Source organism: Schistosoma haematobium, chromosome 1 (genome assembly GCF_000699445.3).
Source record: "Schistosoma haematobium chromosome 1, whole genome shotgun sequence".
NCBI lineage: Eukaryota > Metazoa > Platyhelminthes > Trematoda > Strigeidida > Schistosomatidae > Schistosoma > Schistosoma haematobium.
In genome coordinates this window covers 85,260,139-85,287,755 of record NC_067196.1, presented here as the reverse complement: position 1 = coordinate 85,287,755, position 27,617 = coordinate 85,260,139, and the positions used below count along the sequence as shown (strand labels likewise).

General features: G+C 29.9%; 1 protein-coding gene across 3 annotated transcripts in view; it reads left to right on the top strand.

Annotated features, from left to right (window-relative positions):
* Positions 1-814: 814 nt before the first annotated feature.
* The window catches only part of MS3_00010241 (uncharacterized protein), a gene marked incomplete at its 5' end in the record, with an annotated part of 28,128 nt that continues 1,325 nt past the window's right edge, over positions 815-27,617 (top strand). For 2 of the 3 annotated variants that reach the window (XM_051218599.1, XM_051218600.1), the window contains 3 exons: positions 1,228-1,264; positions 21,709-21,786; positions 27,248-27,466. In XM_051218599.1, the coding sequence (XP_051075379.1) occupies positions 1,228-1,264; positions 21,709-21,786; positions 27,248-27,465 (333 nt within the window). Of the gene's footprint in view, positions 889-1,227; positions 1,265-21,708; positions 21,787-27,247; positions 27,467-27,617 lie in introns of those variants that run through there. The other variant, XM_051218601.1, reaches the window with a different exon arrangement.

Below are 27,617 nucleotides of genomic sequence, written 5' to 3'. Positions count from 1 at the left end.
TTCCAAATAACCCAACTGAATTCAAACTTACATCTTGATTACCATTTTCTTGTATTCAATTCTTTAAATTAATCTAAGTTATAACATTTTATTCAACTTATTTTTTACGCCTTACTTAATTCATAACTACATTATGTTGAAGCGTATTCATATTAATGATTTTATTATTACATTAGTAAATATTATCTTTTTAATACTTTTGACTGTTGGCAACTATTGACAGTGTACTGAAAGTACTATATTATCCTGCCAATCAAATCAATGAGCTTGTCTTTTTTTTTCTTTCAAATTTATAAAGAAATAACATACGTTCATTATGATTTTAAGTATTCTGCATTGAACTGTTACTAATAAAAACTTCATTTATACTACTTACTCGACATTAGACAGTAATATGCTATGACAAATAAATGAATGAATCGTTTTTTTTCAGTAAAAAAAAACAATACTCTTTACCACGCACATATATAAGAGACATATATTATCTGAATTGTACACAATGAATTATAATTATCATTAATCCTACAATAGTATTTATCTACTCAGACATTAATCAAAGAATATTGTATACATTGGATTAAATATTCTTATTTCGAATAGGTGAACAAATCGAATGAATACATTTAATCAACAACAAAAACAAATAGTAGAAAAACTAAATGAAAGTTTCTTCCTAGAACATTTTGTTCTCTTCTTTTTTTTTACAATTTCTCACTTATTTTTAACCAATGAAAAATGATGATTTCATGAAAGTAAGAAGAATAAAAAATTTAATAAATATTAATTGAGTCAAAAGAACATTGGAAGAAATGAGAATTATTCAATAACAAATCAGAAAACAAAGAAGAGAACAACACAACGACAACGACGACAACAACAACAACAACGGTAGAATAGTTCTTTTACTGTTATCATTTTTGTTGTTGTTCATATATTTATATATGAAATAAGATAGTGTTTTGTATCATAGTCACTACGTTAACTCATTGGTACCCATAATATTAATAATAATAATAAGTATTACTATTCTTTTTGAAATATTCAAATATACTTGGAGTATTAGTGTATTGAATTTAGTTGTGAATAACAAACACTTGGAAATAAAAATTACAAATATATATATATATATATATATATGAACATATTGCGTGGGTGTGTATTTGTTATTTTTCTATATTAACTATAACGAGATAATAATATAAATAATACAATTTAATTGTTGTGTAATTGAATTCATTGAATTTTAATTATTTCTATATACACGGTAAGATTTTCAATTTAATTATTCTTTTAATTATGATGATATAATTATTTTATTGTTTACAAAAGAATTTGGTTTACTATGTAAATGAATTATTTTCAATTAAATTATATTATGTTAAGTATCATTATTAAGGTTTAACTTGATAATTCTGAATAAATTGTGCATTGAGTAGATTGTTTTAAATTAATTAATATATTCGTAATACCCTGGTATGGTCGAAAGTGGGGAGAGTCAGCTTGCCCTCTTGAAATGTTCTTATATCGCTACGTATATAACAGCCACTGAAAGGGAAGTCTTAATCACCGCCTTCTTCCGCGGCGTAGGTGTTGTTTATGAAACCAAGAGGACGAAAAGCGAGTATCCGACACTTTAACCTGGTTGGTGGACACGGAGAGTCAACCAAAGGGGATTCGAGAACCCTTATTCCAAATCCTGAAAGAAAAAATGGTGTAAAGACCAATTGTTGGTCACCGGCTACCATGATTCTGCATTTTCTAACGTTGCTTCACTGCCTTGTGGATCAAACCTTCAAGTGGAAGGCTCCAGGTGTGACCCCCTAATTAAACTGTCTGCTTCGGTTTGGGCACATGAGCAGTATCCCATCCATCACACAAACTGAATGATTTGTGTGGCACATATCTATTTGGTGCCTCCCTGTATCAATGTTTATGTATTTAAATAAATAGATAAATAAATAAATATCCTAGTGAGTGGTTATTTACTTATTCTCTCAAGAAGTGGCTTAGATTGAGTCACTAAACACTAAAAAATTTAATTTTTCTACTCATTAAGTTATTACAAATAGAATAATTTATTTTGTATTATGTTAGTTAATTAAGTTTCAGTTGTTTTGTTTTACTGTAGTGTTTTATATAATTAATTTTTTATATTATCATTGATAATCTAGAAATACGATATATGTCTGTGAATTTGTAGCGCATCAATTTTTTGTTTTATTATCCAATATCTGTGAGAAAACAAGGTTTTTCAGATGTTTTTTTAGTTTATTTAATAAATCCACTCTTGTGTATGTAAGCTTAATATTCACTGAAGATTTTATTTCATGCTTTGACTTTCATTTTATTTGTTGTTGTTGTTGTGTTTTTTTTATCCGGCAATTTGAGATACGTTGCATTGGTGTATTCTTAGAAGATATATGTGTTTGATAGCTTTGAATGATTAAAAGGGTCTCCTGAGAAAATTATGTTCTTCTATGAAACTTTTTTTTGCTATCACATAAACCCAAAACATTTTTAGGTGAACCGAATTTGTTGAACACCGAAAACATTTTGATTAGTCTTACATAGAATCTGTAAAATAGTTTAACATTTCCTTAGTAGTGTTATAAATAACAAAACAAGAATAATATTATGTATATGTTAGTTTTTTGTATGAAGGGGTATTTATGACATAATAAAGAATAATTAAAGAGAAAAAAAGACGAAGGTAAAGTGATTATAATGTTATTTCCATGTGATATTCCTCCTATAAGAAGTTATTCCCCCTTTGTAAAAAATTTGACTTATATAACAAAAGTATAGACAATCATTACATGAAAAACTAGAAAAAAAATAATGTAAATATAACCAAGAAAAGAAGATGAAGAGAAGATAACAAAGTCTTTGTCAAAAAGATCAATTAAATTTCCTTGAATGTACTCAGCTGAGAAGTAACACTTCATTGTTCCTGATAAATTTACTTGAAACGGTAATTATCAATCATTTTATATTAAATCTGAATGGATATTTTCTTTAATGGGATTATTAAGAGTATTATATATAAATTGAACTATTTTATAAATGAACATAAGCCTGTTGGTATATGAAAACATAATATATGAACTAATAAATACTAATTATCTGCTAGCGTTCAGTTTTAGCGTGATTTATATTGACCTAACTATATATTAAGGAGAATATTTTTCTCAATCTAAACAATATCTTAATGAATGTATCATTATCAAGGTTTGACTTGATAATTTCGGATAAATTGAGTAATGGGTAGATTATTCCAAATAAATTAATCTATATGTAATATTCCTATAAGTAGAAAAATTAGATTTTCTGACATTTCGTGACTATGTTTAAGCCACTTCTTCAGAGAATAAATAACCATATCAAAATTAATCTATGTACTTGGATTAATACTTAATACTTGTATTAATTTTGATTTGTTTATTTATTCCCTGAATAAGTATCTTAGATTGAGTCATGAAACGTCAGAAAATCTCATTTTTCTACTCATTTGGGATGTTTTACATATACTAATTCAGTTAATATCTTGATGAGTTCTAATATACAATCCAATAATTTACGGCTTGAATTATATTAGTGCATTTTCTTCTTATTTCTGTTAGTGCTAATGATAGAGTTTTAAAAAAATATATGAAAATTGTCAAAATTCACTTCAGTAAACTAATTTTCATTTCATAAGCAAAGATGGATAGTGGATGGCAGTGGAATCCAGGACGCGCGTTTCATTCTACTTGGGACTCGTCAGCTGGATGTACCTGTGTTTCAGGGTTGATATTCACTCGGGGACTCCAACCCGGTACCGTGCACTTCAAGCGCCATCTCATTATCCACTTAGCTACTGAGTCCTGATAGCCATTTATTTGTGCAATGAGGCGAAGTTTAAATTCACTTGGTGTCGTTTACTTGAATCTTCCCATTAATTTTTAGGACTGCGATTGATCAGTCTCTTATTGACATATGTGCATTCTGTGTGTTCTGCCTCGATATTGCCTTAGATCATAAGCTTTATAAATGGAAAACACCAAATGATATTAAAATATTCATTTCTTTTAAAAGATTGACAATAATAATAAATTTGCATGAAAATTATGAAAGTCGCATAATTGTCTTTAATTGTTCTATTATGATATTCAATCAGCTAAAGTACTTATAAATGTACTTATACGATAACCTGAAATAAACGTTTATCTTTTTTAAACAAATACGAAAACGGATCTTAATTTTGTTTGTGTAACTCATTTATCAACTGATCAGTATGTAGGTCTTTGCAATCTAAATCTCGTCTAAGTTGACACTTGTTATTAGCTACATGTACTTACAATGTGATATCAAAACTCATATTATGCAGCATCATAGTCTGAGATGAAAACATTGAGCTATTTATGCCTTTATTGACTTTCTGTAGAAATGAGTTTTAGGTAGGTGACTTTTAGCGAATATTAAAATAAAAAGCTTATAATTTAAACATAAAAATTATTAATTTTTATTTAATAGTTGAGATCATAAGTCAATTGGAGCCGAACCATCATGGAAAACGCAAATGCACTGGAAGGCCATTTCATCCTATTGTAAGACTATTTAGCAGTAAGCATCCACGATCCCACTCTGTGGGTTTCAAACCCAGGACCCATCGGTCTTGCGCACGAATACCTAACCTCTACATCACTGAGCCAGCATCCAACGGTGTTAATGTCTAACTTCAATTTTTCCATGGTGATCTAGCTTCAATTGACTTATGATCTCAGTTATTAAATCACTATAATATCCACAAAAACCCCTTTCTGATATCAATTGTTAGTTAAATCCTTTCAACATTACTCTACTATTCATCTTCTACTGTAAACCTTTCTATTTAATGTTTATTATATTTTCCTAAATCATATTTATTTTTAAAAAATGTTAACAAATATCAGTTACTGAGAATATGATGTTAAACTAACGAATAAATCATACTGTTATCAGAAAGTGACTTAATTACCTATTATATCCCTCTTCCCCGATTTAAATGTTGCCATGATTTAAAATAGAATAATTATGTTAACATGACTAAAATGTTATTAACAATATGAAGCATTACGAAAAAACAGTTGGTCATCCTATTACTATTATAAATAATATTTCGAAACAAATATGCATTTTCTATGTACAATACACTGAGTTGTTTTAGTACAGGCCTTATGTATATATACATATATGTAATTGATTTGAAAAGTACGATACCATAATGTGAAAAACAAACTCTAACCAGTATAATGCTAAACATTGTATTTTTGTATTTTTGTTACTACCATGATGCATTAAAAAAAGGTTATTTTATGGAGTTTTGTTGTCTAAGCTGGATGGTTTGGTCGTGGAGCTATCATCGTTCTTCTGAACGACATCATCAGCACAAACTTCAGAAGTGTTCGAATTTCTGTACACCATGACGTTGATTGGTTCTTGTTGACCTTAAATTTGTCATTGTTTCCTTTTTTGTTTTGGTTGTGTCTCCCATTGGTTTGATTTTCGTTCCTATATTTGTGAATAATTTTCCTGATTAGCTGATAAATTGGATCGATTTCAATGTGCCTGTTTATTGCTGATTGACCTGAGTGTCAAGTTTCTAAAAATTCTCTGGTGTTTTTAGAAATCCCTCTGTCCAAGATTTCCATATTTTTCCAACTGAATGAGTTTGTGCTGATGTCGTTCAGAAGAACGATGATAAGCTCCATTGCTAAACCATCCAGCTCAGAGAACAAAACCCCACCAAAATCATCCACCTGAGCTACAAATTTTCTCCACCATCTCAAAAAGTTATTTGATTTACAGAATGAAATAAAGATCTACATTGAATAAGTGAATATCCCATATACAAGAAATAATATGAATTAATATCTGGTGAAATTGTTGTCTTTTACATTTGAAACTTTATGAGTATCTATGATAATTTGTTGAGTTTATGAAGAATAATCCTCAACTTTAAGTTTTCTTGTCCAAGTCACCTATTTATAGAAATGTTTGCATGTCATAGTAAAAAGTAATAAAAAAAAATCGGATTGAACTGTTGGTGAATAAATTTACTGAGTAAGAATTGAATGATCGCTGATTAGTCATCAATGTCATGTATATAGTCCTTTAGTACTGATCAAATACTGTTGATCAATTCGAAATATCCTCGGTAGTCTAAGTGATTGAAAATTGGATGTACTATACTGAGATGTACTTCAAAGTAGTCAATTCGGTTTTAACATATCAGATCGTGAAGCTTAGTGACACAGGTTGAAATTCCATAATATATATCGGGTTAATCTCTTCCGTGAGTAGATCTTGCCAGCAATAAATGACTAGTATGAAGTCTACGTTATACAGTATCTTTTGCAACGACTTCTAACTACTTAAGAAGTTAGGGATTGTTATTAAGGTATTTGTTAAAGATGACCATACATGACGCAACTTATTTCCGAATTAATCCTGGTGCACTTTGTTAGTCTATTGAATGTTTAGAGTAATTAACACAAAGCGGTTGGCCTAGGCATCGTGTCAATCGATGCTTGAAAATATCAGTGATAACACTGCTAACTGTGACAGTGACACAAGTTAGAATCATATGAAGAAACTTAGTTCCGTTAAAGTTAGAGATGTGTTTCATTAATAAGTGATAATCATTTTAAAACATAATCACAGAGAATCTAGCAGATTGTTGATAATCCGATTATATCTCACAATAAAGTACGTTAAATAATGAAACGTTGCATTTAATCTCCTACGTATTTTACTGAATAAGGTGGTTATCAAACAATAGCATGATAGGTAAACGATCAAAATTGATGAAAGCTTACGATGCTCTACTTCAGTGAATATATATACGTACATACACACATCCATATAACCTACTCTGAAGTCTAAACAAATAAAATGCGTTCAAACAAAAAAGCACTGCAATAACTGCGAAAATACTCGACATACGAGTAAGAATATATTTGACACCAAACATTCTATTGTTACATCGACTGTAAATATGCAAATATTTTATCATGAATCTGATACCTTTCATAGAAATAAGTCAAGCGTTGTTTTAAAAAAAAAGCTACAAATAAAGCAAAACCATATAAACAGTTTAACTAGTATCTTAGAAGCGTAAATCTATTAAATATATACATTCCTTGGTGTGTCAAATCATATCATCGTGTGGGAGATGGATCATGATGGTTATTTTATGTTAGCTAACATAATTTAATGACTACTTGATAATAATGGAGAACTAATGCTACTTATTTAAGACTTCGCACCATTACATGTTTACATCCAGGGAAGTAATTCATTTAAATATTTAATAAGTAAATCGGAAACGTGAACTCCCCCCCCCTATATCAATTGTGTATTCATATCAGTCGCACATTAAAATGAACACAATTTTATATCAAGGAAAGATAGAGCAAACAATGGTACTTGAAATCATTTATAATAAATGTTTGACGTAATTCATACTTTTAATATCAAAAAAATTAATTTAATTGTCTATGATTAGGATTAGTTAAAGTCAGTCTTCGTCTGATGTTAATTATATCAGATGAATTCGTCTACATGTACAAAGGTTCAAGGTTCAGGTCCACTTCTTATGCTTTGTATTCTAGGATGATAATATATATATATTACGAAAACATTAATATATTTGTAATGAAATTATTAGCTAAGCATTTATAACCTAGGAAGTCATTATGCTTGAAAGGATTTGATTATGCACTGATAATATAGAATAATATTCCTAATTTATATTCAATTAACTGATTTCGGAACTATAATTCATTAGATTATAAGTCATTGGTTAAATGATGTTACACTAATCGTTAAACTTTTACATGGTTTCAAGTGTTCTAAACGAAAGAATCTCAAGCTAAATCATAACAGTTTTTTTTATTTATTCCATAACGCAAAGTATTTTCAAACTTTAAAAAAAAATTGAATTCGTGAGTCCATCTAAAACCTGAAAGCATTGGACGGTCGTTCAGTCATAGTATGGGACTGCTTAGCAGTACACAACCACGATCCCATATACGAAACTCAAACTTAGGACCTCCAATTTTGCGCGCTAGCTTTTCGCCTCTAAACCATTAAGTCAGCATCAAACAGTGTTAATGTCTAACTTTAATCGATCCATGATCTTGCATAACACTTCATTCATTGCCTGTGGTAATTAACTGTCTCATACCCGACGCAGCTTCTCATTAGGACTCGAAAAATATCCATCTTAAATCTAGTCACTAGTAAACAATTAAGTTTTATTATTATACATTATTAAAGTAAATTTATGGTTGAATTAATGTCATTATAAAGCATTTATAAGACTTAACCAACTTTTTTTATACTACATATCGCTATTATTGAATAAATCATAGATTACTAAACATCTAATGATATTTGTACAAAATAACAGTTTGTCAAAATGTTTTGTTATTCCTAAAAAAGAAAAAAGTAGGGAAAAAAACTTTTTTATCTATCGATGAACAAAAGTGATTTGTTAATAATAATGGTGATAGTAACAATAGTAATAATAATAATAATAGTAGTAATAGTAAGAGTAATGGTCGTAATAGTAATAATAATAGTGGTGATAGTAACAATAGTAATAATAATAATAATAATACTAGTAATAGTAAGAGTAATGGTCGTAATAGTAATAATAATAGTGGTGATAGTAACAATAGTAATAATAATAATAATAATAGTAATAGTAAGAGTAATGGTCGTAATAGTAATAATAATAGTGGTGCTAGTAACAATAGTAATAATAATAATAATAGTAGTAATAATAAGAGTAATAATCATAATAGTAATAATAATAGTGATGATTAAAAACTGGACACTTGATATCTAATTTCTTTTCGTAATTTATCAGTACAATATGATCTATTAATTGAATTCTAGTCTGTTTTATTTGTTGTTTTGTTTTGTTTGTTTGTTTTTTCAAAAAAGACAATGAACGAAAACTTCAGTAATTTTTATTATTGATAATACAAAACAAACAAACAAACAAACAAAGATCTAATAAACAGTTATTAAACATAACCACTACCTAAATATGATAATATCTAGTCTCTGAGCTCAGAGAATAAAACTTCATCAAAATCATCCACCTAAGCTACAAATCTTCTCCACCATCTCAAATATCTAGTCTACTATGAAATATGTAAAAATGTCATTTTGTCAACAAGAGTTGTTAGTGTATAAAGTATTTTGTATATATATATATATATATATATATATATATATATATATATATATATATATATATATATATATATAGTATATACGTAAATGGTTAGTTAAAGGAGTTATTACCTTAGTTGTTTAAATATAGTAATAATTGCCCTATAGTTAAATATTTTTTTCAATAAATTGGTACTTTTTTTTACTTGAAAGTAAGAGTATGAAAGAAGAAAATATCAATGATATTGTAAACAAGTGAAAATCAATAGTTATAGACATGATATTCCAAATATAAGATGACACTTACTTTGTATATAGTTTCACGATATTATTAAGGATAAGTATATAAAAACCTTTGACATATCTTGTGAGAACAAGAAAAACACAGAGTGGCTTGTTATATGAAAGACGGTGTTCAACATACATACATACATTACATAGGCTCGAAGTAGAAGAAATAAACAAATATTCTTGTAATGTATAACGATACCTGTAAGCGAACAATATTGTTTTCAATTAAATCTTTACCAAACTTTTCATGATAGCGAATATTTTGATATTAATATGTGTCAGCTGACATAAGAGTTAACAAACAAATGGTAAAACACTAGTCGATCAATCAACTGAATGTTGTTCCCACTTACATCAGATGATCGTTTAACATTATTTAGGGTTAACTAAAGAACTATTGAAAACTAGAAACTTTAGATATATGATAAGTCTTAATTTGAAACTTCTCAGTAAGGTGATCTTACGATCACATGTGAACTTGAATTCGAAACATTTGGAACATGATAGCTTTAGATTACTGTGAGGTGCATACTTTTTATCCACTTTAATTAAAATTGTATTCTAATGAAATAGGATGGTTTTATTTATCTGATTAAATTTCTTTAATTGCAGTGTATGTTGTATTGTATTTCAATTATGGTTAGTAGTACAATCGAGAGCTTAAATTTCTCCCAATTCATGACTCATTGGCTATGTATACCTGCGATGATAGAGAATATTTTTAGTTTACAGTGAGGATTTTATAAGTAGTGTGTTCCTTGAATTATGTAGTTCAATCTCATCTAGAGAAAACAACAGCTTCCAAAAAAGACATACCTATATCCCTCTATCAATGCCTAAATCAAGTATATTTGCTTAAAACTCCAACAATTCACAAAAATGTTTGTTAGTTTGTCAGTTATAAATTGCTAGGACCATCCATCACCGGGCATAATTTACTTCAATTAATTTATGGCATAAATTATTGACAAGAACACATATAAGCGAACAATATTGTTTGCAGTTAGATCATCAGCAGGATTTACTCTAATATTCATAAATATTTGCATGAAAATACTAAACCATTCAAGACAATTTATGATTCAATGTGCACAACGAAATAGATTACATAACTACGTATAACATGCAAAAAATACAAATTAATAGTCAGAAGATTGATATACAAATAGTGATAAGAATAGTAAAATAATAGATATTCTAGTTTATAGTTCTAAATAGGAAGTCGATCAAACTTGAATATACACATTTGAATGTTCATGTATATTAGAATAAAACCTGATGAAGATCTAACTAAAAACATTACTATTAGCTTATATGTACTTACCTACTTGCTTACGCCTGTTACCCCTCGTTGAAGGGCATAGACTGACCACCAACATTCTCTATCCAACTATATCCTGAACAGAGCAAGAACAAAGGTTGGTGTAGAATAATATGAATTCATTTTATTTCGTTAGGTTCTCATCAGCTGCTTACAACCTAAAATATCTGAAATTCAACGTTATTATAGATATTGACATACTTATACATCAGAGGGTGATGAAAGATGAATATATGTAACATGATGTAGCAAAGATTTCGTTAGAGTTAATGAGGTCAAGAAATTTTTGTTTCGAATATATAGAGTTTGGGAGGGAAATTTCCAGAACATTGAAGTAGTGATTAGAAATCATGGAATTAAAACAAATCATATTATTATGCAATGAAATAGCTGAAAATAGATTAATGATAATAAAGAGAGATATGAATTGAAATTGGTCAGTTATGAATGATGTAATTATAAAATTCAGAAAGAGTTGGAATGACGTAATAAATAAAAGGGGGGGGTAATGTTACCAGGGCAAAGAAAGATTTATTACTATTTCTTTTTGTATACAAAGATCTGGTTTTAAACGTTTGATTGCTATCGCTTTGGCAAATTTCAAAAGGTTTGAATTTGATTGTTTGTTGATCACCTTGAAGGACTTCAATATATCGATTTCGTGTTCTGTGTCAGGGTGATGCCTTGCGATAGCGCTGCTGAATGCTTTTAGTCCGTTTGATCTCAAACCTTTCGGAATATATTCTTTGAATCGAACAGTCATTCGATAAAATGTTATATAGTTTAACGTTAAATTATTCAGATTCAAATTGAAACAGATAAATGTCTGAAATATATTCTTACATAATTGGATCTTAAAGGAAATCCATTCATAGTTGAAAATTATTTATTTTACTGAACTATCAGAATAAAAATCCATTTGATATGTTGGACATTCGATACTTTGCGATGAAAATTGTTCATTCAATGATTTTAACATAACATAAAATGTACACAAGAGTTATCAATCATTTAAACTATGAAATTATGAAATTATATTTTATCCAAATAAAATATTTTCTTTTATAAAATACCAACTTCATTCAATGACCTGGAAATCATGAATGATTTACATAGCATTGATGCTTCTTAATAATTTGATGTAAATCCATACATACAACCAGTGTAATTATAATCTAAACTAATTCACTTTTTACTTTATTCAGTGATAATAGTCGTAGATCAGTATCTCAACACGTTTATATTCATAGATTTGTTAGCGATCATAAAAAATAGATTGAAATGAAATAGTTTACTGTTTATAGTCTGCATTATTTGTTGTTGATTATGACCAACATAATGGACGGCAACGGAATCCAGGAAGCGCGCTTCGCCCTATTTGGGACTCATCATCTGGATGTACCTGCATCTCGAGGTTGATGTTCAATCTGGAACTCGAATCCAGTACTATTGGCTTCAAACGCCATCGCGTTATTCACTTGGCTACTGAGTCCTGATAGTCACTTGTTTGAGCAATGGCTGTCGGGTGTGAGACAGCTATACACTGAAGATAATGGAAGATGGATGCGCAATATCGTGGATTGGTTGAACGTAGACATAAATACTACTGAATGCGGGCTCAGTGGTCTAGTGGTTAAGCATTCACATGACATTCAAGGTCCTAATTTAGTGTCACACGTGTGAGTTCGCGGATTTGCACTGCCGAGGAGTCCTATATCACGACTAAACGACTGTCTACTGCTTGCAGATTTTCAATGGTGGTCTAACATTGATCGGTTCATGATCTCAATTGAAATCCAACTTGGGAAAGCAACTACAATACTTGACACATTCATGTTTTAGTCAAATTTCATCATATTACAACAACTACTGTATATCCTAGACGAGTAAACGTTATATAAATCTCAACTTCTCATTAAATCTTCATCTGGGAGAAAGCGGTCAATAAGCATCAGTTTATTAAGTTAGACTATTTTGATTTCAGTCCTATCTTAGATCATATAATTACATTCCCGAGAAATGAAGAACTACGATGAAATGGTTTTATGAATCTCATAAACTTTAATCGTTCTTCAGCTGACTGATTTGTGATAATATGTAAAACTTTATTTTTTTAAACCGTTACTTTTAAATGGAATAAATCTTTGCATTGTGTGATTAATTCAAATCAGTCAACGTAAGGCAGTAGCAATAACAAAAAAAATCAAAATTGATTTATGTATTCAGAAAGAGAGAGGGTGAGATATCCGCCAAATTAGTCTTTAGTTAATGTACACCAAAATCATCCCTTGATTCATCTTTTTTCATTCGCTTCATTCTCTAAACTTATGTAAACTCTTCAAATCCATGTTTAGTAGTATAAATGAGTGAATTTTACGTTTAAAAGTGAAATAATCGATCAGTTTCCAAATTGGTGATCATACTAAATGATGACCAATTAGGAACATTATTGTTTCATCATATACATTTGTATATAAACATATTTTACTCTATCATATGTAATATTGATTTCAATATTATGAAGCTACCAGATTCTAAAGTACATTATTGGACATAGTTTCCATAACATTAATATTCTGTCATACATTTGACAACAATCCATCATCTCAAAATATTTTTTCCTCACATAATTGATTTTTTATACTATGGAACATTTACATTGTTATTCAGAATAGAATTATTTCTATTGTAGATCTACAATTTCATAGTCCTTTTTTTATTTTTAATAAATTCCTATTCACGTAATCATTTAAGATTAATTTATTCAACATGAATGATCAACCTTTAGTTATGTGTTCAATATGAGGCATAACATATTCCTTATTATGTACACAATTATAAGAACAGATTGTTTTCTGGTCATTAGTTTTCAGAAACTATTTATATGATGATAATAATAATAATGATAATAAGCGACAAGCGAATAAGGAAATCTAATGGTAATATTGACTTATTATCCAGAGTGATTAGGTTTGGAAATGTGTTCATATTATTATTATTACTCTTATCATTATCCTTATCTTCTCTTACCTCGTTTCCAGTCTAGTCAGTCAGTCAGTAACAACGTAGAACTTCGTACGTACGTACATCAGTTCGAGTTGCCATACCACATTAGCACAGAGATGCAGTAGTCGATTCAAATCCCATAGGGGTAGAGGTAGTAAGAGTATAAACAGCAATCGGGAAGATTAGGGTTTGGAGATGTTATTTAGAGAGTATAATCCAGTGAAATAAATTTGGGAAGAGAAAAAAGAGACAAGGAGGAATCAGGAGATTAAAATTTGGGGAAACACAAAGAGTGTATGCACCTACGCCATTGCAAACGATTTTGAGCCATGTCATTCAGGGTCTCTAATCATCGGTTGCTGTCATCTCGCGGTCCCCAACCAGGTAGTCTACACCTACCAACATGACTAGTCTACTTGACCTGTTATTTTTATATATAAATGCTCTTAACAAGTATATGTGTGATCAGATTGTTCGAAATGTATTGCGCTAATATATCGTATAGTTCTGATAATCTTCGTCTTCTTATTACATTATCGTAATGTGTAATTCTTTCTGAAACGAGATGTACAATTATGACGACACTTTTATATTGTGTGTGTGTGCGTAAATAGTCAAATTATTGTTTCAATTCCACCAGTCATTCCGATGAAAGACTATATCATTTATTAAAACTGTATATAATCACTCTAACCTAAAGAAATTACTTTTATTTCTTCTTAATAAACTATTCTTCAGAACTTTAATCACTGATTATCCTAATTATTTAACACGAATAGAAAATTATGTTAAATTGCATGTTTTACATTTAATCTCCTTTTGTTATATTCTCATTTCTATGAATTACATTGATCGTTATCATTTCCTAGATAATGATTGAATTTATAATAATAAATCATTTGATTATCATGACATGATACTTAAGATAGAAAAGTACTGGACAGTGTTTAAATAAATAGCTTACAATAAATTTTGTATTCATTACTTATTAATATTAGAATATGACTGTATTATTTGGTTGGAAAGCTTCAATACTACATTAGTGATTACGAAGTTGATAAACAATCCAGTAAAAGTTTTGTAATCAATTTTACCTGGCTATTATATTGATTCTGTATGTAATATTCAGTGTTTAATGTTATAGTGTTCACGTCTAGCAAGAAATTAGGGAAGTGTTCATAGTAGCGTAGATGAGAAGAGTTGGAAAAGAGAACAATAAAAGAACATTTAATAGATTTAGTTGCCTTTTTTGTCTTGAATAAAACAAGAACAAAGAATTGAGCAGAATGATATGAATTCATTTCATTTTGCAAGGTTCTCATCAACTGCTTACAACTTATTTAATAAAATAGAAAACATTATTGTAAAGTTTGCATACTTATAACAGTAAAAATGGATATGTATATCATCATGGTGAAGTAATTAGTTTAAAGACGTATAAAAATAATGGAGATTTTCAGAGATTGTAGTAATTGTAACAGCTGAATTCATGAGTCGATATAAGCATGACCACCATTGAAAACCTGGAAGCATTAGACTAGTATGGGACTCCTAATATTTAAAGTTTTGTAAATAAATATTATATATGAGACAAAACTCTGGATCATCTGCCATAGTAACAAGAGATGATAGAAATAAATAACTGATTATATGATAAAGCAGTTGGATGTAAATTACTATTAATTGCTATTAATTAATCGGCTATTATTACTTAAATTATAGATGTTAACTGGTGAGATATTACATACTTAGGTTAAACAGTTAGTCAGTACATTCTGTTTCTTATATGTTGTCTATATGTAGTCAGTTCATGCTATGAACTATAAACGCTACCTATTATTCTATTTATACTCATTTTGATAGTTGACAAACCCATCAATAACAAAATTTGTGTTAATTAGTCTATGTAAATCTCATAAAATTGTAAAATGTTGTAATTCCATGAAAAACTTAAATAGTTTTAATTATTCTATTGCCAAATAAACTGTGCTACCTTCACAATATCCAAACATTTTGACATATATAACAAGCTTAATAGAGTATTAATGGAATGGGGGTTTGTGGAGATTGCAGTGATTTTGATAGTTGAATTCATGAGTCTGTGTAAGCTGGACCATCATTGATTGAAGTTAGACATAAACAGTGTTGAATACTGATTCAAAGGTCTAGAGTTTGAGAGTTTGCGCGCGAAACCGAAGTCCTTGGGTTTGCGTCCCGCATGCAGGATTGTGGATGAGCACTACCGAGGAGTCTCATACTAAAGCAAAAAGGCCATCCAGTGCCTCCAGGTTTTCGATTGTGGTTTAGCTTTCATGGACTCATCAATTCAACTATTAATATATCATATTAATCCACGATAAGAGGTATCAAATAACTTCAAGTTATTATTAAACCAAGAATCATCCTCCTGTTAGGAAAAAATAAATTAATTTGTGTATTCTGAGAATTATTGTTATTTTCAATTGATATTAGTTAGAGAAATCTCGAAAGATAGGTTGTAATCAACAACTACTTTACTATGGTATGAAGTTCTCAACGACCATGATCCTATCAGGAATTGAATATAAAGCTTTCTTTGCTTGTCGACAGGTGTTTGATTTGATAATTCTACTATTACAAAGATCTTCAAGTAACCTTTACTCATTTACTTATATTTCTTAATATTACAATTGTTTGATCAATAAGGTTTTCCTGGAAACGTATGCGACAGTTTCTTTAGTATTTATTTACTTTAAAATAATTTTGTTTCAGATTTGCAAAAAAAACAGGATCATTTCATGTTAAAAAAATCTTCGCAAACTTAGATTACACAGATAAACATCGTATGTTTTTTTCAAGTCACGTTTTTATTTGCCCGCTGATTTATCAGTACAGGTCTACTAATGGGAATAAATTGAATATTAACTTGTTAAAAAAGCTCACCAAATCATTCATTACAAAAGGACAGCCTTTATTTAATTATGATATTATTAAGCATTTAACCGACTATCTCAGTTTTATATTTAACAGTTTGACATTAAATAAGACGCCTAGATGAGAAAATATAATTTCAGTTGTTATTTAATTATGTATGCTACTTATATTGACAGATATAAGTAGTATGTGACATCAGTCGAATTTGGATTGCATGATAGCAGAGAGCTGAGAAGATTGAATTGAAGAAAACAGGAATGCAAACAGATAGTAACTGTAATATCATTGAAAGAACGATGAAGCTTATAAGATACAACTGATGGAAGATTTGCAAATGAAGTATTTCATGTGAGGTTTTCACACTTTACCAAAGAATTTTGATTATCCCATCCAAAATTAACAGTTTAAGATATAAATTAAGTTTAGCATTGCGTAATTAGTATAAATATAATCCAACAAGTGACTCTTAAGCAAGTGATAATTTAAAACATGTGTAACATTTAGATTACGACATGTTCCTTTTTCAATAATTAATTTATTGACAATTGGTTGTCCTATCATTGCTTCAAATCGTTTACATTCATGGTAATGTTGCATAACTAGTACACAGTTCATATTAATCGTTAATATAATAGTTTTGAGATTCCATTCATAGAATAAATGATGTAGTTTCATTCTGTTGCTTCATACTGTTAACATTTTAGTCAAAAGACATTATCATCATTTGTAGTTTGATGGTAGTATCGACTAGGGTAAGAACCATTGCAACATGACATATCACACAATCTCAAACGCTCTAAATATCAAAAGTTTTCCGTCTACATCAACCAATAAATATTTTATAGTTAATTGATATATATTATCTTTAAAACATCTGAAGTACTATTGGGGTGAATCCTAGTTGTACGATTGCTTGTAAGTAGTATAAAGTGGTCCGTGACCTCGAAGCTTTCACAATCATCAGGCAGAAAGATTGGTTTCAGTATATCAAAAGCACAGTATAGAAAGAACATTTAAAGATTGGACTAAAAGTCAGTTTAAATTGCAGAACACACAACAAGATGCAAACCAATAATCAAAGGCTATGTACACTCATTATGTAAGCACTGTAATCTCACAATAAACGTATGTTCCATATACTAAATGTACTCTTAGAAGTAGACATATTACACTGAAATTTTTATGAAAAGATAATGAACGAAATTAAATAGTATTTTAATTAAACAACAGGATAAGTGTTTTCGAAACCTTGGTACTCAAAAATTATTTTTAGCAGTTTAAATTTGATTGTTTTTAGTTGGCTTACAAGGAGTCATTAAGGGAGTTTGACTCAGGTATTTATAAATACTTAATTCTGATTAATAAGAATAAATACTTTGAATAGTAAGATTATATCATTTATCATCTGACTATAATTTTTTATGTATCATCTCTTACTCCGCGAATTATACCCTAACTTAACCAAGTCATTAATCATGCAATAATATCAAATAATCCATTAGACATAAGATACTAATGAGTAACATGCTAAAATATTGTTATTTAAACTAACCAAGTTAACTATTACTGACGGCAGTACTAAGTTTTTTGAAGATAAAAGCAGTAGAATTAGAAGAAAGGGTTTTCTTTTTCTTGTGACTTTTTTTCTTCATAATATTAATGACCTATAAATGATTCCAATGTAACTTCGGTCCTATAACATTTTTCATCATGGATCTAATCCAGAACATGAAAACCTCCATTCATACATATGCTTTGTTTCACGAAATGGATAGATTAATGAACTTTAAAACAGTTGTTTGTTTTAATTCATTTTGTATTGTTGTTGTATTGCACAAGTTGGTAGCTATCAGGACTCAGTAGTTAAGTGGATAACGCGGTGGTGTTTGGGGCGAAAGGTACTGGGTTCGAATCCCGAGGCGAACATCAACTCGGGTGCAGGTATATCCAACTGATGAATCCTAAATAGGACGAAACGCGCTTCCTGCATTCTTTTGTTAGACAACATTCATCCTTGCTTATAATTGTTTGTTTTAATTTTAATCTGTAATGTGTATATATTTTAGAACTGACTACTTCTTACGAGAAAAACACTCCAAAGTGGTTATAAAAAATGAGTTGTGAACTGAAAAACGAGTAGAATATAGGGTTAAACTCGTTATTTTATTCTATTAATAATTAATGACAAAATTATTTACTTGCCTATAATAGTATAATAACAAAATTAACATTTCTACATTTAATCAGGCAGGAAGTAATAACAGTGTTGTCTATATATAGTGTTGTTTACTTGTCTTGATTTACGCATGATCACATTCTTCTATGCTGTATGCTTATATATATATTTCACAAGTTTAGAAATTATATAAATTTATATGAAATATCTATCGTGTTTTGTTAGAGACAATTGACATGAAGTCCTGTTTGATCAAGATTTTGTGCTGATTGGTGCCAGCCAGCAAAATGAATTCCCAGGATTAAGAGAATTTATACGCTACTGAAGTTTCAGCCAACGTTATCTTTAAAATTTTCCGACGTTTGTAGAACTAAGATATTTGAACTGAATTATCACTGAGTAGTAACCGCTGTTGTAATTTCTGAGGTCTTACTGTTCATAGAATTCTTTAGGAACTGTAATTCATGGATTTTCGGTGGTTAGCGTCCATCCTTTTCACAACATCATCAACAGTAATATCCGTTACTCACAAATAATTAAAGGAAAAACACTATGAAAAAAAATTAATTACCTCGTCCATTAACAAGATAAGCAGTTTTTGGAATTCTGTTAATGCGTTACTAAATGTAAGGAAAATTATATGCAACCTGTATCCGTGTCTCAATGTATTAGAATTATATACACAGCAGCTCGATAAGTCGCAGACTGTTACAAAATAACCGTCAAATGATCATTGGTTAGTATTTGTTTTTCAGATGAAGTCTGAAAATTACTATCCGTGAAAGCATAGTCTTTTGAGTTATTGACAATGTGATAATATAATCACTAATTGTTGAACTTCATGATTTCTCAGTTGAAGGACAGTATAAATCTAGTCAGTATTAGTAAATTTTCTATCTATTGATACTGAATGAAAATGATAATGCCAGAAATCCTCAGATTTTTCTAACCTATATGAGATTTGAATATACGTAGTCAGATATTGTATTTACTAAGATGTTTTTCAAACTAAAACGATATTTCACAGGTTGAAATCATGAGTCAATTGAAGCTAGATCACCATGGAGAACCTGGAAGCACTGGACGGCCTTTTCGTCCTAGTATGGGACTAGGCAGTGCGCATCCACGATCCCGTACCCCGCGGGATTCAAACCCAGGATCTACTGGTTTTTCGCGCGAGCACGATATATCTATTTCTTAGTCCTCCAGTTTTTAACGGTTTGTTAATTGACAAATTTACATTCAGATAATACGACCTACTGACAAAAAAATAAGAATATCCTTGAATACATCAATAAGCATATGATCTTTACAGAACCAAAATTTATGATTGAATAAAATTCGATCGGTTATTTATTTGTTTGCTTTTTTTGCTTTATAGGTCATTATTGCTAAATCAATTAAAAATTGTTTACATAACAACAACAACAAAAATCATAATCTAGAAAAAAAACTAGGCTATAAAGGCTATAAAAATATAGTAGTTGTCAATGATTATTTCTTTTTCCTGATAAAAAAAGAAAGTTTATTCCACCATTTTGAGATTCCATAATGCTTGTGCCATTAGAGACTCTTCGATAAACACAGTGTCGAAAGTCAATTATATTGGCGTCACCTTTTCCTCTGATCTCTCTTGGTCTTCTCACGTTTTATTGTTATCGAAGAAAGTTTTCCGTCTGACTTACTACATAAAGAAGTTGCATGCTCTTGGGATTACTCGTCATTTGCTCTTACAACTTGCAAATTCTTGCATATTACCTATTATTTTTCACTGTTCTCCATTATTCTTTCCCGGGCTTTTGAGAAAACACTTTGCTGTATTGCGGAGAGTGCTGAAGGCAGTTAGCAAAGTGTGTGGTGAATCTTTCAAGGTCATAACTAATGTGGTTGTTGATAGATGTCTAAAGTCATGCAAACTCCTGGCAGGTGATATTTTATCAGATGCTAACCATCCCCTTCACTCTTATCTTTCTCCTTGTATATCTTCTGGTAGAACGAGACGTAATTACATTAAAATCCATGCACGCAAGCAAAAGTATAGGAGTTTTATAATACCTTACTTACTTTATTTTACTTACGCCCGTTACTCCTCGTAAAGGAGCATAGGCCACTCACCAGCATTCTTGATCCAACCCTGTCCTGGGCAATCATTTCTAGCTCCTTTCAGTTGTTATTCACACTTTTCATATCTGATTCTATTTCCCGACGTAATGTGTTCTTTGGCCTTCCTCTTTTCCGCTTCCTTCAGGGTTCCAAGTTAGGGCTTGCGTCGTGATGCAGTTTGATGATTTGTGTAATGTACGTCCTATCCATTTCCATCGTCTTTTCCTAATTTCTCCAGCGGGAAGTTGGTTTGTTCTCTCCCGGAGAAGGCTGTTGATGATTGTATCGGCCAATGGATGTTGAGTATCTTTTGTGGACAACTATTTATAAATACTTGTACCTTCTTGATGGTGGCTGTAGTAGTTCTTCAAGTCTCAGCTCCGTACAGTAGAACTGGTATTGAAGATCCTCACTTTGATATTGGATAATACCTTACCTAGAAAATATACTCTGTGACGAACAGGTTGTTAGAGTTAACCTAGTCAATAACTTGCATTCTTAACATGTCTCTAATTTGAAAAGTTGTACAGTTCTTCAGATTTTTTTAAAATCTTTTTTGTCTTTGTTTCTGTTTTTTTTGTGTAAGAAACTTGTTGAAATACCCTGTGCTGAGAATTTCTATATTGTGCCAAAATATCATATTGAATAAAGCCATTAATTAATAACTATTATTTTTATTTTTACTCCGTTATAGATTTCTATCAGAACCCAACGATGTTCAGAATAAATAAATCGGTGACTTTCACATGTATTGCACTGCTCATTTGTCTTAGTAAGTTATCCATATATATATATATATATATATATATAATGCTAAAGTGTAGATTTTTCTGTTCTATATTCTTTGTGTATTTCTATATTCTATATTTGTAACATATATTGAGTGGAAGGGGGAAACAATCAACAACAACAACAACAACAAAAAAGAAAACCAGTAAAAAGGAAAATAATCACTATACTCTCATATTTTTATTGTGATTATAATTTACTTTTAAGCTAAACGAATAAATTAGTTTAATTAATTTTTTTTTCTTTTCAAGAAATTAAATGTAAAATTTAGTTTAGTTGTATCATATCAATGTATATCTACCACAAATAAAGGAGTAGTACATTAAGGATTAATATTTATTAGGATTCATTAAAGAGAAAACTAAAATGTCCCTATATATGTATGCATGTACTCTAAGGTTATTATGTTAGTAGTTAGTAAACGGTTTAAACTTAAAGAACTACTTCGTAAATTTTTTTTCTTATTAGAGATATTTCAATAAATTCTATTCACTATCTTACATAGGATTCAATCACAAATATTCACACTCCATATAGAGTATCACAGATACGAGTTATTAGGTTGGAACATCGATTTTTTTGTTATTTCAGACAGTTTGCGGTATGCATATATATATATATATATATATATATATATATATACATATATATATATATATATATATATATATGAAGGTAATACTGATACTTATTCTTCATGATCTAAGTAGAAAATGGTTGGTATTTTGACAAAACTGTAGTACCAATCAATAAACATTATATCAACCTTATTTACGTACTCCTGTTACCCCTTATGGAGTCTGTTTACTGAAATATGACAACGTTTAATAAAAAATAAATTTGCACAGTTTTGCAAGCGCTTAACACCGCGTATTCGAGAGATGAGCAAATCGGTAAATAATTAAACTTGTTTGTTGTTCAATAGTCATTGGTAATAGGCATTAGGATTGGTCCGTAATTAGTCAGTGTGGAACATAGTACATTCACCGTACAGCTATGAAATATATACATAAGTTTATATATGAGGTTCCGTTGAAATTTATTTACTTAGTAAACTACTTAAATCCATTTAAGTAATGTCTTGAAACGTATTTGTTATTTTAATGGATAATCTTAGTAAAAAACTACCTATTCTGTATAGTATTTAATGAAAAGTTAATAAGCACCATGCGCAACTGAAATAGAGGAAACTTCAAGTTGGGTTTTTCCTTGAACTACTACAAAACGAATGCCACATGTTATATTGAATGAATGTGACTGCAGATTAACATAAATGTATAGTATACGGAAGATCAAATTGAAAACGAAACGAAAGATGAATCCGAGATGATGAAGAAGATTTGTAACTCAAGTGCATGATTTTGGTGGAGTTTTGTTCTCTGAGTTGGGTGGTTTGGTCGTGGAGCTTTCATCGTTCTTTTGAACAACATCAACAGCAAAAACTTTAGGTAGACTTCTACCTACTCCACCAAAGATGAATCCACTTAAAATCTAATTTGAGTTATATCTCCTCCTCATTTCCAAAATGAACGTGTTTGCTTCAAATCGACCATTTATTTCCAATCTTTGATTTGAATTAATATCTGAAGCTTTACAATATGTTTATTGAATATAATTTTCACATAAAATAAACGTTTAGCAATAGTAACCAATATCATTTTGTTTAATACTAAGAATTTGCTAAATCCCATCTAGTTAATAGTATAAATAATTCAATATTACGGCGTACTTATTGGAAGTTAAATAACTTGAATAAGTCTGATGATATTCAGTCCCTGTTTGCCCTACAAGCAAGTATTATTAAACATGAAAGCATAGTGTTGTGAGCGCGAATACAAATAGACACAATCAAATGTATATGAGTACAAAATTACATAATCATTTGTAAAAAATATGAATAACATATGTTCATTACTTCATTTACATAATGTTCATCAATTATCTGAGACTTGATTGCTTCTTCGTTTTCATACCAATCACTTTCTGTTTCCATTCTCTTCTATTTGAACTTCTTAACCTTCTACTGCTAGAGATTCCACTTTCGATTAGTGTTACGTACTACTTATCTCTGTCGACATAGGTTGCACACACCACAAAAGACCTTAGAGTTCCATAATACTATTTGCTTCCAATTATCAACCATTCCTTTCTAAAATAATAATAATGTAACTTCAAACCTATTTTCAAGAATTTAAAACATATTTCTTTATTACCATTTTCAGAATGTTTTTTCTCCCTACGGTTACTTGTGAATGTAATTTTTGCAAGAAAAAGAAAATAATAAACAAATTTTTTGTTAAAAAAAATTATTACAAAAGTTCCTGATTTTCTCTTGTTTCCCCCCCCCTCCGCCCTCTGTTCCTACATCACTAAAGAAGTAAATAAATGTACAACACACAAAAAAAAAACACATTCAAGTTTATTTTGATAGAAATGATGTTGAAACCTTTTAAATTATTATTAGTTTCAATGATTGACAAATCATACAATGATTTTTGTCAATGTTATATGTCGGAAATTGAAAAACTGAAACATATATATATATATATATCATGTTTACTAAACACTATTATTTGTAATTGCCATAACCGGTAACCACAGTTATTCTCGTAAGAGAATGGAAATGCCTAATCTACTACAACAACAATATTATTATTATTACTGTTATATTTCCGAATTTTATTATTTTTTTTAAAGACCAGTTAACTGTATTGTATATTTTCATTTTACAAAAGAAACTTATAAAATAGACTCAATTTAAGAGATTACTATTGTGATTTTACATTGAAATGAAATGAAAATTATTTACCATTGTGAAGTAATTATAAAAAGACTAATGTAACAAGACAAATTTAGATTAATTATGAACAATTCATTGTCATTTAGATTTATATTATTTTTTTCACTATAACATCGAACTAGTAGTAGGTAACAGCATTAAACTGAAAGAATTATTAAAACGATAAGATTTAATTAAATAAACTAACTAATATTATGAGTAAAGATGGATGACGGCTAGTAATGGGACCCAGTTTTACGCGCGATTCGTCTTACTTGGAAATTTGTCAGCTGACTTAAGGCAGTATTGCGGCAATACGCACGAGATGTATATATGCCAATAAAAGACTGATCAATTACAGTTGTAAACATCAACAGAAAGATTTTTTCAGAAAGAAAACAATACAAAATGAGAAAAGTGTTAAATCTAACTCACATTTGTGTATAACACTCAAGAAAGCATATTTCACATTTGTACAATAAAACGAACTGAACATGATAAATAGTAAAATGTTTGATGTAATACTAACAACTTAATCACATTAGAGCTTTTTATACTGACAATATTTCTCAAACAAAGAGTAAATATAACGACTTAGAAGAAACAGAAAACAATTTCAATAAAGTAAGAATAACGGTGTTTGAAGAACAAAATGCATTTATTCTTTTTCACTGTTTCTCATCAACTGCATACAAGCAAAAATTATACTTATTATTCTAACTGCTAACAAATCTTTCAATGGCTGAGATCATGAGTCAATTGAAACTGGACCATCATGGAAAACCTGGAAGCACTGAATGGTCGTTTCGTTTCATTGTGGGACTCCTCAGCAGTGAGCATCCACGATCCCACCTGGTCCTGGGCTCGAATCCCGATGGGCGGGATCGCGGATATGACTGTCGAGGAGTCACATACTAGAACAAAACGGCCATCCAGTGCTTCTAGATTTTTAATGGTTGTCTAGTTTAGAGTGACTAATGAATTCAACTGTTTACATTTTTGTTTTTTTTTATCATGTTGAGTGACTACCCAATCACATAATAACTTCACCACCACTTCATAACCTTTTTTATTTTGATTACTATTTTCTAAGCTTAATTCGACTTTAGCAGATAATTCTGCATGGACTGTATTTGCGGATGTATAACATATTACAACCTCAGTTAGTTAGTATATATCCTTGTACAATGAACTTAAGTTGTTTAAGAAATAAATTATGTGTCATCTAAACATTGACGTAATATTTTATATTCGATTTTACAAAGTTAATGTAGATCCCGATGATTTTATGAAATATTTTTCAATGGCCCATTTCTTCCGAATACAATCATATGGACATCACTTATAAGTGCAGATTAACATAAGTGTATAACTAAGACAAAGCATTTAGAAGCAAAATATCATCTCTAAAAGTCAATAGATAGACGACTTAATAATAAAAGAATATGTTGATTCGATGTCTGTTTCTATTCATTATATCAAGCTTAGTAAATGAATATTATAAACCAAATTAATATTTACAAAGTATTAAGTTTTGAGAATATGATTTATAAAACATGAATTACATATCTTTAGTTTCCAACAAAAGTCGATTTGTAACTGTTATTCAAATAATATCACATTTTCATAACCGATCTATTTCTTAATAGTAACAGGCTTACCTTGTAGATGACTGTGAGCGCAGAATCTGTCTTGATTGAGTGATCTGTGTTCACAAGGTGTTTGATTATTGAAGTCTTCCAAAGACAATTAGGTTGCATCTTTTTAGAATTGCCGAAGCGATAGCCGTACATCTAGAAAAACCAGAATTGTGTATCCAAAAGAGATTGGTCTAACCTCTTCTTCTATCACGATCTTAATGTCTCATTATTATTTTTCTTCATACTCTGCTTCCCCTTTCATCTCCTCCATACATTTTCTATCCCCAACTGGTTTATTTAGAATTCTACGATCCTGTTGATTACATTTAATCACAGTTTCAACATTTTATCTGATCATGCTGAGCCACCATCTCCCAATGATAATTTCTCTTTCTATCTGTCTAGTGGTTAAGTGCTCGCGCGCGAAGCCAGTAGGTCCTGGGTTCGAGCCCCGCGTGGTGCGGGATCGTGGATGCGCACTGCTGAGGAGTCCCATACTAGGACGAAACGGCCGTCCAATGGTCCCAGGTTTTCCATGGTGATCTAGCTTCAATCGACTCATGATTTCAACCTGTGAAATATTTAAACCATTAACAATCAATTGATTATTAGTTTCCCAGTTTAAAAAAATTTAATACCTTTGTTTCTTCTACCTCACTGTCATCATGTCTAACAGAAGTTTATTATCATTATTATTGTAATTATTATCATCTTGAAAATATCAGTAAATGTATTTGCGATTGTACAGCTTTGAAAATGGATTCGCCAAAAAGAGAACACTTCGCTGAATCAATCCTTCTTATTTAATGTCTTAAAGGGGGGGGTTGTTTACTGAAATAACTATTGACAAGAACAAATCGTTACGACTTGTTAATGATCATGATATTCGATCTATAATTTAATAAATAAACTTTTTCTGGATTTTATTTTGTATAACATGTAAATACATAATGTGCTCTTTAAATTTAATAGTTTCCATACACAATAAATCAATAACAAGTTATTTTTCTATAATTATTTTCTAGTTTTACTAGTAAACAGTACACTGAGTATGCGCACAAACAATGAAATAATGGAACTACCTGACAGTTATTCACCAGAATATGAACGTTTATGGTCAAGTCGACCAAGATTCTTATATCCCAGTGCATATTTACGACCATACAGAGCACCGTTTTATCAAGATACTATTGAGAAAAAAAATCGTAAAATTGATCAATCATTTTATTCTTATTATGGTTAAAGTAAGTTTATAAAAAAAATTATACTGATAAATGATGTTTCACAGATTAAAGATTTAATTTACCGAGATCATAGAAAATACTTATAGTTTAGGACGATGATTTTGGAGGTGTTGTATTCTCTAAGCTGGATGGTTTAATTGTAAGGCTTTTA